The 13,936-nt window shown below is 39.8% G+C and overlaps 1 protein-coding gene across 1 annotated transcript in view; it reads right to left on the bottom strand.

Moving 5' to 3' along the window:
• The window catches only part of LY75 (lymphocyte antigen 75), an 86,272-nt gene that overhangs the window by 9,461 nt on the left and 62,875 nt on the right, over window positions 1-13,936 (bottom strand). The window contains exons 25-31 of the mRNA XM_087709995.1: window positions 13,546-13,772; window positions 10,481-10,649; window positions 7,246-7,413; window positions 5,638-5,760; window positions 4,121-4,345; window positions 3,803-4,023; window positions 1,479-1,653 (exon numbers count right to left, since the gene is read on the bottom strand). Of these exons, the coding sequence (XP_087566121.1) occupies window positions 1,479-1,653; window positions 3,803-4,023; window positions 4,121-4,345; window positions 5,638-5,760; window positions 7,246-7,413; window positions 10,481-10,649; window positions 13,546-13,772 (1,308 nt within the window). The remainder of the gene's footprint in view (window positions 1-1,478; window positions 1,654-3,802; window positions 4,024-4,120; window positions 4,346-5,637; window positions 5,761-7,245; window positions 7,414-10,480; window positions 10,650-13,545; window positions 13,773-13,936) is intronic.

The raw sequence follows: 13,936 nt of genomic DNA, 5'->3' as shown, positions 1-13,936 counted from the left end.
CTGACCATCCTCCCCCTTTTTACAAGGCAGATGGTACTGCCCAGAATTGGTTTTTAACTCTTCGGGCTTTCACCCAAATGAATATGTTATGTCGACACTCCCAAAGGGGGCGGAGGTCACACCAATAACCCAGAAAATCTTTTCTTAAGTAACATAAGAGTATTTTTTCCTAAGTGACTTAAAAACAGCAATTTAGGGAACAATCTAACTGGCAGTTAAGGCTGTGCAACCATTTTGACTTAATAAATGCCTGTCCTGAACCCATGAAGTGGATTTACCCAAAAATCTCTGCACAAAAAGGGGATGGAAATTGCAACTAAATCTAGCCTGAATCCTTCATGCCTTGAATGTTTTGCATGGCTACAAAAGGCCAACCTGTGAAAATCATGGGAAGATTTGAAAAGATAAGCATTTTAGCAACAGCACTACAAACATTTCCATGAAATCAAATAAACTGTCATATACTTCATACTTAGGAAGAATATGTTGGTTAGTAAACCGACTCTAGGTTAAGCAAACATAGCTAATATGGAATTGCTATCAGGTAAAATTGGGTACTGGTTGTGGTGGTGGCCTACTTGCCAAAAAGGGCTAGAGCGGTCCATGCCATTAGCAAGTAATCCTGCAAACAAATTTAACAGTGCCAATAGGCACCTTGGGTGTAATCCCAGAAACAATAGGAATGCTACTTTAACATCATTATCACTGACAAATTCACCACCAGCCAATTGAAAAAGGCAGTTTTACTCAGGCCAGCTTGTATTCTGTGACCATCCCGCTATCACAGGTGTGTCAAACTGGCGGCCCATGGGCTGGATGCGTCACATGCAGGCCACACCTACCCCAGCTCCCCAAAGGGAAAAAACGTCGTGAAATGTTATGTCACGACAATATGATGCCACGAGTTTGACACCCGTGCTCTAACACCACCAAACAACAACATCTGCCAATCTGATGTCCTTGGGAAAGAGTCGATCGGGGGATAAAAATGCCAAATCCAGTCTGAACATCTGGCTGACTGAAATGAACCATAACACCATGAAAACAATGTTACATGAAAGCCTCAGAGGTGACTTTGGAACCCCATCTCCGTACAGAGCACTGCAAGACCATCTCTGAGGAAGAGTAGCAAGAACACCACTATTAAGGAGGAGCAAAAGGAAGCAATTGTCCACTTGAACAATTCACCACCATTGGAAAATCTCAATAAAAACTATTAAAGCCAATTCCCCCCCCCCATTTTTAAAAATTTTGTGCCATGTTCTTTTTAGGCAGCCTGAAAACAAGAACCAGCTTATTTTTATTATGCTGTAAGCCACTTTGCAAGCTGAATACTATTATCTTGTTATGTTATCTGGTTAAGATCTGCTTGCCGCCAAGGAATTATATTCAGCACGGGATAGGAAAAGATGCCCATGCTTTTGTTTTATAGTTTCTTAGAAGAAAAAGAATCAAGTGATATAGGAATATATGCTTACTTTTTGGAGAAGAGTAGCAGATAGCACCATCGCCTCGAGAGGTGCATTTCCTGCGATTCCAAATTCCTTTAGTGTCGATAGCAAAACAATTTCCAAAAGAATGAGAAGGCTGATGTTCCCAAGGATGGTAGTCAAACTGGCTTCCATCAGACCATCCAAAATCAGAATCATTTCCCTAGGGAAGGTGCAACTTTGTTGATCAATACTGATAGTACACTTGCTTTTAGCAAGCACTAGAGAAAATGGTTATGAGTTGACAAATTCAGACTCTTTTTAAACATTCTTTTCTAGTACACACATGAACTCAATTGTTCTTGGCTGTACTCTAAGAACCAAGATCTCAGGGGCTTAGTTTACTTGGCAATACTAGTGCAATTAGCAATTATGTTAATGAGTAGCATGGAGATTCAAGGTCCCAACCGACCTATATGGGCTGAAAAGCCAACTCATTGCTCTCCTTCCAAGGCAGACAGCAAATAGGAGATGCTTAGCTTAGCTATTGTCTTATGGAGTAGGGCAAAGAATTAACATTTCCTTATCTTACTGATTTAAGTCCTGGGTCAGAAAATGTTTTTTTCCTCCAATTTTTTAATCTCTGCAAAATGGCATAGTAGCTTGAGCAGAAGCATACAAACCTTAGCTTCTCTAGCAGAGATATGCACAGTAGCAAGATGTATTCATTTTAATCATAAAAGATTACAATAACTTTAACACAGATGTCTATAAATTCTAAGAGTGCTCAAGCAGAATGCCATGTTTTTATGGGCAGAAAAAGTTCATAATGAGCCCATGTAATATTAATGTAAGGTAGTATCTATCTTTACCAGCTCCAAGTTGACTCAGCCTTCCATCCTTCCGAAGTCTGTAAAATGATGACCCAGATTGTTGGGAGCAAAATGCTGACTCTGTAAACCGCTTAGAGAGGGCTGTGAAGCGGTATATAAGTCCAAGTGTATTGCTATTCCCTATTTTCTAATAATATCAATTGCTGATTATTCTGGTTTTGAGATTTTAAGTTTAATGACACTTTAAATGATTTTAATGCTATGAAGTCCTTTGAGGATGGATTACTACTATGACTTGTCAAGAGACCTGTGAAGTGAGGAGCATACAAATATTGTAAAATAATTAAGAAAAAATATTTTCAAATATTGCAAGCCATAGTGAATATACTCCTTTCCAAATGTGGATCAGCGAGTAAGGCTTCCTTTGGAGAACTTACTAACTAGGCAACCCTGTATGGAAGAATTTCTCGGCATAGTCTCCATCTATCAGTCAGATTGATACTTCAGATACAGAACTAAGCAGGTATATATTATTCTCTTCTGATTAAATATACAAAGCCCATGCCATGATTTTTCATTTTTTGAAAAGCAGCAATGAGTTGTCTTCTGCTCATTTCTGTCCTCCCGAGTAAAGCACTCCCTCTCACATGGGTGTGTATCTGTGGGTTTGGATGTTTGTATATGTGTGTTGTCAAGACTGGTGTTGGCAAAGTTAACTCATCCTTCCCCAGATATGACTCCCCGCCCCAATCAGATACGGTTCACCAGAGTGTGGCAAATTTTTGAAAGCTCCCCATTGATCTCAATGGAAGGGGGCAGGTTTAGTAACTTTAATTAGCATATGGAAAAATACTCTTACGTCAGTGATGGCTAACCTTTTCCTCCAAATTGCATGCATGCACATGACAGTGCATGCGTGCCCATACCCTTAATGCAATGTGCCCTGATCCCTTGCACATGCGCATGACACCCAGCACCCCGTTTTGGGCCTAGCAGGCTTCCCTGAAGCTTCCTAAAAACAAAAATGGGGCATGGGGGGGCACCACCCCCTCTGTGCTCCCCCCACCCATGTGTGCGCATCTCCCGCATGCACAGCAAAGACCTGAAAATCAGCTGGCTGGCAGGAGGCACATGCGTATCTGTGGAGCTCAGCTAGGCGATGGCTCGCATGCCCACAGAGAGGGCTCCGCATGCCACCTGTGGCAAGCGTGCCATAGGTTCACCATCACAGCTCTAGGCTCTGGAACACAAATTGAAACTCGAGTTGCATGAGCATAGAATATTAGTTGTGAGAAAAAGTAGTTTATGAAACATATGTGGGTAGTAACATGAAAAGGATTGGGTAACATTGAATAGATTGAAGCCTGAAGTCAAAATTATTTGGTGGTCTGATTCTATGATAAAAAACCAAATAGAGAAGAAGGAAGCATAAAAGATGGAAGTACAAAAACATAGAATACTATATTTATGCATATATGGTAAACAGATCTAAGACTCTGCCATATGTGAAAAATAAACTAGAAATCTGATTCAACTTACATTATGATTAGATAAGCCAATCCACAATGGAAATCCATCACGCTTTGCAATATTTTCCAGAAAGACTTGTTCGGGAATACTGTGAATGCTGGCTAAGTCGCTTCCTTTCTGTTTGCATTCTTTCCATGCATCATACCAATTGAGCTGTTGCTGAAGAATCCAGTAAACTTTATTTTTGTAGGGCATCTCTTTAGGAAGCGGAGGTTGGCTGATTTTGGGCTCTAAAGACAAGGAATAAATTACGGGTTGCTTTGCTGCACCTGCTACATAAAGAAGACTCAGTGGAATCTGAAATTCACTCCAAGAGATGTTTCTTACCCAGGTTTAGCTTGCAGACCAGGATGCTATGAAAACCAAACTGCCAATATAACCAGTTATTACGCGAATGATCGAAAATGTCCCAGAAGCCATCCTGGTTAACGCCAGCATGAAAGAATTTACTCCTGATGATAGGCCGTCCATTTCTCCAGTTGTTATATGACACGTATGTGCCATCACACCACTTCAGCTGGTTACTTGCAGACCGGCTGGAAAATATAGGTTCTGGAGGGGAAATAAGCAATAAGGGACATCAACTGCATTTGAAAGGGCTGACCCCCCCCCCCAAAAAAAAACCCTTACCAACATAATACAACTTGAAAGGGCAAAGGGCAATAAAAATCAGGAGCCTAATCATTTACAGGTAGTCCTCATATTTAAATCATTTGCAGTGCAAGACCTATTTTGCCATCCATAATAACCATCTGTCAAATAGATTGGGCTGAGAGAGTGTACTAGGCCAAAGTCAGCCCCCTCTGACTAATGTGGCACTAGAACCATGATGGCAAGCCTATGACATGCAGAGCCCTCTCTTTGCATGCACTGTTGCGCCAGAAACCCAAAGACCAGCTGGCCAGTGCGCATGCGCGTGCCGGCCACCTAGTCTTTGGGTTTTCAGCGCACATGGGCATTCCAGTTTGGGCACTCGGTGCCGAAAAAGTTCGCCATCACCACACTAGAACCTGGATCTCCTAGTTAACCACTGGCTTAGTGTGAATGAAGGACATTTCTTATTACAGGGAATCCTCAACTTATGACCACAATTGAGCCCCAAAATTTATGTGACTAGGTGAAACATTTGTTTTGCTCCATTTTATGACCTTTTTTGTCACAGATGTTAAGTGAATCATTATGGTGGTAAAGTTAGTAACACTGTTGTTAAGGGAATCTGGCTTCCCCATTGACTTTTCTTGTCAGGTCACAAAAGCCAATCTCATGACCCCAGGACACTGCAACTGTTATAGATATGAATCAGTTACCGAGCATCTAAATTTTGATCATGTGACCAAGGGGATGCTACAATAGTCATAAGTGCGAAAAATAGTTGTAAGTCACTGCTGTTGTAACTTTGAACCATCACTAAATGAACTGTTGTAGATTGAGGACTACTCATATTAAGTGCATACTTGCTCAAGGATTTGGAAATAGAGTATTATTACATTTTTAAATTGCACTTCTAATACTCATAGGAATGTTAATTATTTTTAGAAATGCAACTTAATTATTATTTAACCCTAACCCTAACCCCTTTTAGGCCACTATTATAGCATGCAATCAATAAAATAGTCTTAAATAAGGGTAAAACATTTTAAAATAAGTTGATTTTGGAGAATCGTTCCATTCATTCCCAGTTGACAATTTAAACTAAAACAAAATTAACGTTTTCTGAATACAATATAATAAAAGAAACACTAAAAAATCTTTTTACACCTCAATGTTCCGCAAATAATATAAAATGATTGTAGTCTCTCTGTAAATTCAGAAAGCGAAGAGCCAATAAACAATTTCCAACATACCATTGGTGTCATTAAACAAACCCAACCACATCCATTGAACGAGACCGCTGAAAGACTCAAACTGTTCAAGAATAAAATCATTTTCATCTTCATCCTTGATACTCAAAAGAGATGCATTTGAATCTGTTGAAACAATTAAAAAAATAAATCATGGGATGAATTTGGAGAGCTTTATAACACTATCTTTTTGGAGATTTAAGCAAAGGATCAGATCCTAAGGAGCACTGTCCATGAGAGAGTTCTTAAAGTCACTTTATTGTATGACGGGAATAGCAAATTCCATGTTAGACCAAGTTAAGAAACAATAACCAGGACTGTCAATATGGGTAACATAGTTATGTACAGATGGAAAAGATGGAGACACCTGAAGTGTTTTACAAGAAACATTTGACGAAGAACTTTCCTAAGAAAAATAATAAAACTTCAAGCAATGATTAAAGAGGATTATATTTCCAACACACGAGAAGGAATGTATTCTGTTCCCAACCTCCACAATTTAATAAAATTCAGTAGGCAAAGAATGGGAGCAACCTCTGTAAGTAATTAATATGTGGAATTCCATGCCAGAAGGTGGAGCAATAGTTCACAGACTTTTAAAAGGCCATTAAGGGGAAATTCACAGAAAAAAGCTGTCAACTTTATTCATTATAGGTAGATATTGCCTCCAGGTGAAAGAAGTGAATCCACAGCAGAGGTACTGTTGAACTGTGCATAATTTGGCTGCAGGGATTGCCCTGCCAGTCTTGGAAACAGGATGTTGAATTAAATCATTATTCTTACAGTTACAGTTTTGACTTCATTTTTAGTATACAAATATTAAGGTAAAGCTAAAGATAAAGGTTCCCCTCGCATATGTGTGCTAGTCATTCCCGACTCTAGGGGGACGGTGCTCCTCTCCGTTTCAAAGCCAAAGAGCTGTTCGAAGACGTCTTCGTGGTCACATGGCCGGCATAACTAAATACGGATAGCACACGGAACACTGTTACCTTCCCACCAAGGGTGGTTCCTATTTTTTCTACTTGCATTTTTACATGCTTTCGAACTCCTAGGTTGGCAGAAGCTGGGACAAGTAATGGGAGCTCACTCTGTTACATGGCACTAGGAATTCGAACTGCTGACCTTTCTGATCGACAAGCTCAGCGTCTTAGCCACTGAGCCACCGTATCCCCTGCAAATGTTACATTTAATATTGCAAATATTACATTTCATTAAATATTGCAACTTGGAAACTCTTTTTTAAGAAGCTTCTTTCTTTAGTGAGAGGAAAAATGGGTGTTTAAGAAGTCATTTCTTTTAATCATAACCAGCAAGAAAAGGTCTTGATTGGGTTTAATGTTAACAAAATGTATAAGCTGATGAAACAATTACTTTTATTATGTCAAAGGATGATCCAATTGGTCACAGGGTATTCTAATATTATACAAATGTATGTTCTCTAAACAGTTACATTAAAAAAATAATATGTATGTATTGCTGAGTTGAAATTGGATAGTTTTGCATGCAGCAAGTTACAAATACAGTAAAATTAAGGTGCCTCAAGTCCAAAAATGTTCTTCATAAAAGTCTTTGAACACAAAGAAATCAGAACTTTAAAGAGAAATAGCTTACTCATTTTTCTGCAGAAACCATTAGCTTCATCTAAATTCAATCCTTCCCATCTATTTTGTGGTACTACAAATGTGTAACAACTGTTTCGATATGCTATCCATGGCGTATTCTTAATCTTGTGTGGACATTTAATTGATTCATAATGTGTTTCTTGGATTTCAGTTTCATCTGAAAAATAAACTCTTTTAAAGGCAGTACTTCATATCTAAAATACATTCAGTATTTAATACTACAATACAACTTTCATCAGCTGAGAATTATTGGATGCTGGTCATTAATGATATCATTTTGTGGTCATGGAAAAAAAAAACCAATAAACTTGGCTACAAGGAATATGAATGAGAAATACGAGGATCAGAATGTTAAAATTCATATTATAAAAAATAAAGGTACCATAATCAGTATTATTTACCCTTCTCCAATAGATGGAATGGCATTTGGGCAATGATATAAAAAAAACCAAGGGCATTTTGAGTTGAGACTCACAGATTACTAAATATGATGGTTTGAAAGGGATGAGAGATACACACACATTTTCTCTCCCCCCCCCCTCTCACAAACACAAACTCTATCTAATCTCAGGCCAACCCACCTCACAAGACTGTTGTTGTGCGGAAAATAGAAGGAAGGAAATGTTATGTATATTTGTCACCGTGAGTTACTTATAAAGTAATAAGGGTGGGATTTAAAAAACTAATCTGATAAAATAAATCATCTTTACTAAATGTATTCTCATTCTTTTCTATATGTATCTATGGCTTTGCATTCCTCATGCACGGACCGGTCAAAGGAAGTCCACAATCAAGTGGGTGGTGACCAGTGGTGGGATTCAATTGGTTTTACTACCGGTTCTATGGGCATGACTTGGTGGGCGTGGCAGGGGAAGGATACTTAAAATTTCCATTCCCATCTTACTCCAGGAGATGGATACTGTAAAATCTCTATTCCTTCCCATTCCAGGGGAAGGTTGCTGCAAAATTCCCATTCCCTCCCAATCAGCTGGGACTCGGGAGGCAGAGAATAGATGGGGATGGGGCCAGTCAGAGGTAGTATTTACCGGTTCTCCAAACTACTCAAAATTTCCGCTTCGGGTTCTCCAGAACTGATCAGAACCTGCTGAATACCACCTTGTGGTGGTGACACTATTGTGATAAAAGCCCAGCTCCTTTTTATGTTCATGTATAAAAGGATGAGCATTGATTGGGCTGCCTTAAGTGCCATCTTGACTTTTATGATATATGCCCAACCCACCAAAAGCCACTGTTTTAGTATTTCTCAGGCTAGCTAGCTAGATTTGTTATTTGTTTTCTGCTGTATGCTCACAGACCAAAAGTTAACCCAGAAAGCAAAACAAGTAATTTAACAAAGGCAGGAATTTTAAGAAACAACCTGCCTTGATAAACCAGCATATCTGTCAACACTTAAATTTTTCTAAGCATAAATCAGAGCAAATACTTTCTAATAGCAAGGGCGAGGGTGTAAAATGTTACAACTTTGCCAGATTTTGCTAGACTGATCCCCTTTATAAAAAGCATTTAAGCCCAAACATCTGCTAATAAAGGGAAAGGTTAGTGTTTTGATGTAAATGTACTGGAATCTAACAGTTGGCCAGGTTGGACTTTTTGTATATATTGGAGGATGAGTTCTGTTCTTTTTAGGCATCTATAAAGAGTTAATTGATGTGAGTGGACAAGGATGCCTGCCCTACTCAGGATTTAGTTTTAGGAGCTTTTGAATAAATCAAATCTCCATCCCCAACCATGGCATTTTGCTATTTCTCAGGTAGGCGATGAGTTTAAGTACATCCACAATTGAGGCCAGAGGCTAGACAGACACACACAGAGACAGACAGACAGACAGACACACAGCACCAGGAAGTGCTAAGCTTAGGTCTGATTCATTGGTCATTATATGAAGTGGCTCACAAATGTGTGTGACCAAGGTCACCAATAAGATCAACTTATCATCTCTGGAGCCTTTGCTTTGGGGTTGTGTGGGAGATGAGAATTGTTTTCCCTGGAACAGTTGCCTCCGCCTTTCGGTTTCCTCCTTCACAGGAGTCCTTTAGACTCCTTTTTAAGGCCTTTAGGGCCTTCTGAGAAGGTTAGAATCAGATTGGCCTTGGCTGGAACACACAGCAGATAAATTATAATCAGTTGTACTGGCTCCTCTTCTCCCCCAAAAGTACATTCTTCCTCTGAGCGTGAATATATTTACAACATGGAGCCTAAAGCTGATAGCAAGCTGAGCTAGTCTCAACACCTTTATCTTGGGAACAAGGAGGCCTGAGCAGAGATGACCTGGCTGGATGAGAGTACACCGTGTTCAAAATATTGAAAAATGATTCACCATTGCAACCCTATCTAACATTAATTCACACATAAACATATTTACAGCATTCAAGATTTTTGAGAAAACCCATGATAAAAAAAAAAAAAATTGGCAGAGAAGCGGAGTACAGATTTATTTTAGAAAGAGGAAGAAAGAGAAGGTAGATCCCTTAAAATTTATTCTACATTCAAAAGCCAAAAATTGAGTGGTTAGCAGTCACTAAGAATTATGAAAGCACTAGTGGGTAGCTGTGTAATTTTAAGTACAGGTAGTCCTCAACTTATAACCATTCATTTAGTGACCGTTCAAAGTTACAATGGCAGTGAAAAAAGTAAGGTTTCGGAAGCTTAGCAACTGGTTCATATCTATGACAGTTGCATTCTCCCAGGGTCATAAAACTGATCCCCTTTCACGACCTTCTGACAAGCAAGGTCAGACGGTCTTCCAGACTTAAAGACTGGAAGTCTTTAAGATGATGTTGGATAACCATTTGTCTGAAATGGTATAAGGTTTCCTGCCTAGGCAGGGGTTTGGACTAGAAGACCTCCAAGGTCCCTTCCAACTCTGCTATTGTATTGTAAAATCAACGGGAAGCCAGATTCACTTAACAACTGTTTTACCAACTTAATACCCGTAGTGATTCACTTAAGAAGGGAGACAAAAAAGGTCGTAAAATGGAGTAAAACTCACTTATGTTTTGCTTAGAAACAGAAATTTTGGGCTCAGTTGGGGTCGTAAGCCGAGGACTACCTATACATATATAATACATTGTATTTTATTTTCTGTATTTTTGCATAGCTAGATGTATATTTTCATTTCTACTTTAGGGTCCTAAAATATTTTCAAAACCATTTTCAATGCAAAACTGTAGACTCATGACATATAGTAATAAAAGAAATCCTACTTCCGGGTGAGTAGCAAATTGCTCCTGCTTTTTCTGTAAAACAGTCAGATGCTTTCCAAAATCCATCCGTGTCCAAATACACACAGTCACCAGCCAAACCTTTGTCTTCTCCAAACCAACGGCTGAAACTAATGTGTTTTTTATCTGACCAGTGATAATGTGTTCCATCCTAGAAATATCAGAAAGCAGAAAGATTAGCTGCATAAAACAATTAACCTGATCCAGAAGCTATGACAAGAAATTATGAACTTAAAATTCAAGCAAGGGGTTTTCAGAATGGACACCAGGAAAAATATAACAAAAATATGGAGGTCAACTTTGCCAAATTGGCTGCTTAGTAAAACAAGTACTCAGAGGTTGTTGGATGCTGCAAACTTAGTAAGAGATTGATTGCTTTTGGAAGTTTTAAAATTTAAGCTGGAATACGATACTTCCTGCATTGTTCAACACACTTTCTCACATAAACTTTTACTGGATAATATGAAAACTGGTTATTTTTTTCCTCTTCCCTATGATCTCTGCCCTTAAAAAAAGGGAGAAATACTTCCAGTACTAAATTAAAACTCTCAAAGTGGTGCAGCATAAACTTTTCCATTTTTAATATAAATGTCTAAGAAGTTGAACATCCCTTTTATTTGCTATGCATTCTGCTCCAAAAAAGGAAGCATATGCAGGACTCTGGCGTTTCTCCATTTTATTCTTTGAGCAGATTTTGAACAGAATCTCAAAACAATTCAAATCAAATAGTGTTGCTTTTTTAAATTTGATTTAAATCCTCTACCACTATCCAATTTTGGAACAAAACCAGATTTTAGCTAATTTACATCTCCTTACTATATACACCACATTGTAATTATTGGTATTTATTTCCATTTAGGCAATGGCTGATATCAAACCAACTCACAGTAAAATATGCACTAAAAATGCAATACGAGACAAAACAAGTTTGGAATCCTGTCGTTTAATACAAAAAGTAGAGTGAAAAGCACATCTGATGACAAGGGTTCCACCAATCTTAACTCAAACCTGGAAGAAGTCTGCAAGAGCTTACAGATTATCAACAGGGTGGAACCCCAAATATTTTTGTGGGATCTCATTCCAGAGGGCAGGTATCACAACAGAGAAGGTGTACTTCCTGGGTCTCTATAGATGGCACTATTTAATCAAAGGAACCCGGAGTGGGCCAATACTGTTTTGGCATCCTGAAGCCAACATAAGAATATGATATTGCCAGGCATCCTTGCAACCATCACAATGCATGAAACAAAAGTATTAAATGGACATGTCTTGTTGACATGCCCATCACTGTCCATGCTGTTGCATTCTGGAAAAAGTGAAGCTTCTGAATAGTTTTTAATGGCAGCCCTCTACATAGTGCATTGCAGTAATCAAACCATGAGGTAACTGTCTAAAGGGATTCCTGATCCAGAATAATGAGCACAAGCGGAGTAGCAGTTTGAGCACCGGGGATCTGCTACTTCATTCAAGAGTATAAATAGGAAAGAGGCTTGAGTTTGAGTTTATTGGTCTTGTATGCCGCCCACTCCGGAAGGACTCCGGGCGGCTTACAATAAACAAGGGAAGGGGATAAATAAACAAAACAACACTTTAAAATACGCAACATTCAGTTACCGTGGGGCTGGATATTTCACAAGCCCCCCCGGCCTGCTGGAGCAGCCAGGACTTGGTGGCTTTGCGGAAGGCCGGGAGGGTAGTAAGGATCTCCACGGGGAGGTCATTCCAGAGGGCTGGAGCTGCAACAGAGAAGGCTCTCCCCCGGGGAGTCGCCAGCCGACATTGGCTGGCAGATGGAATCTGGAGGAGACCTAACCTGTGAGATCTAATCGGTCTATGGGAGGTAATCGGCAGGAGGCGGTCTCTCAGGTACCCAGGTCCGATGCCATGTAGGGCTTTATAGGTGACGACCAGCACCTTGAAGCGGGTCCGGAGACTAATGGGTAGCCAGTGCAGCTTGCGGAGGATAGGTGTGACGTGGGTATACCTGGGTGCACCCACAATCGCTCGCGCGGCTGCGTTCTGGACTAACTGAAGTCTTCGAACACTCTTCAAGGGCAGCCCCATGTAGAGCGCGTTACAGTAATCCAGTCTTGAGGTCACAAGGGCATGAGTGACTGTCTGAAGGGCCTCCCGATCCAGGTAGGGTCGCAATTGGTGCACCAGGCGAACCTGGGCAAAGGTCCCCCTGGTCACAGCCGACAAATGGTGTTCTAAAGTCAGCTGGGGATCCAGGAGGACTCCCAAATTGCGGACCCTCTCTGAGGGGCGTATAATTTCACCCCCCAGCCTGAGAGATGGAATACTTGGCCAATCTTTGGGAGGGAACATCAGAAGCCACTCGGTCTTGTCTGGATTGAGTGCTAACTTGTTTGCTCTAATATCCAAGCCATTCAGCCTTGTAGGATTGAGTGGGGGGTTTTCTTCTTCCCATCCAAGCCTGAACAGCCTCCAAGCATTTGACATAGGACTCCAACAGTCTCACTTGGCTGATCTGGGGTTGAGGGAGATAACTGGGTACCATAAGCATATTAATGATATTGAACCCCAAACTGGCAGATAACCTCATCCAGCAGCTTCACATAGAAAGGTACACTTCTCTCTACCTGATTATTTATAGTAGTGCTGGATTTCAATCTCCACCCAGGAAGCATAGCCAACAGTTATGCTAGTTGGAAAGCTCAAAATATTAGGGCTTTATGGAGACTTGAGATATGAAGTATTTATTTGACTGGTACCGTTTTGGGTAAAATTGTTCTTGAGCAATGTGGACATTCCCATGATGCTGGATTTGAAAGTGTGTTCTTTTAAAAAACAAGCAAACACGCTTTGTAGACACCATTTAAAGGAGCAAAAATAATTTAGTGCCATTGTTGAGACATTCTAAAAAGGTATTCATGAGACATGTATCTGCAACACATTTCAGCACTCTCAGTAGTCACAGTGCTCACATTTTTGCAGGCATTATTTAAAATATATTAAATCATTTTATCACATGTCCAATGTTTTTTATTTCAAGAATAAGTTTGAAAGGGAAAGCAGAACCTTACATCATAGCGAGAGAGCCCAATCCAGAGCTGGTGGTTATGGAGAGCCACCTGGACACCAAGAAAAGCCTGTTGATATTCTTCTGTAATGCTAACCAGACTCATATTGTTCTTCAGACATTCTTCCTGGGCATCAAACCACGTCAGGCTCTTCAAAATTATAGTATAGGTGACATTTAGGTATTTCATGGTGTTTTCAGGCACTTGTATTGTCTGGTTTTCTACATGATCTACAGAAGAAGAATAAACAGTAGAGAATCCTTATGGTTTTATTGATATTATTTCCTGATTTCTTATTTGTACCCTATGAATATCATTAAGTCTTGTACCTTATGTATCTTTTCATGTATTTTATGTATACTGAGAGCATATGCACCAAAGACAAATTCCTTGT

This window comes from Thamnophis sirtalis, unplaced genomic scaffold (genome assembly GCF_051295495.1).
Source record: "Thamnophis sirtalis isolate CommonGarterSnake01/CBP01778 unplaced genomic scaffold, rThaSir2_p1.2 scaffold_1, whole genome shotgun sequence".
Taxonomy (NCBI): Eukaryota; Metazoa; Chordata; class Lepidosauria; order Squamata; family Natricidae; genus Thamnophis; species Thamnophis sirtalis.
Note: the sequence above shows the minus strand (reverse complement) of the source record. Positions and strands in the feature narration are given on the sequence as shown.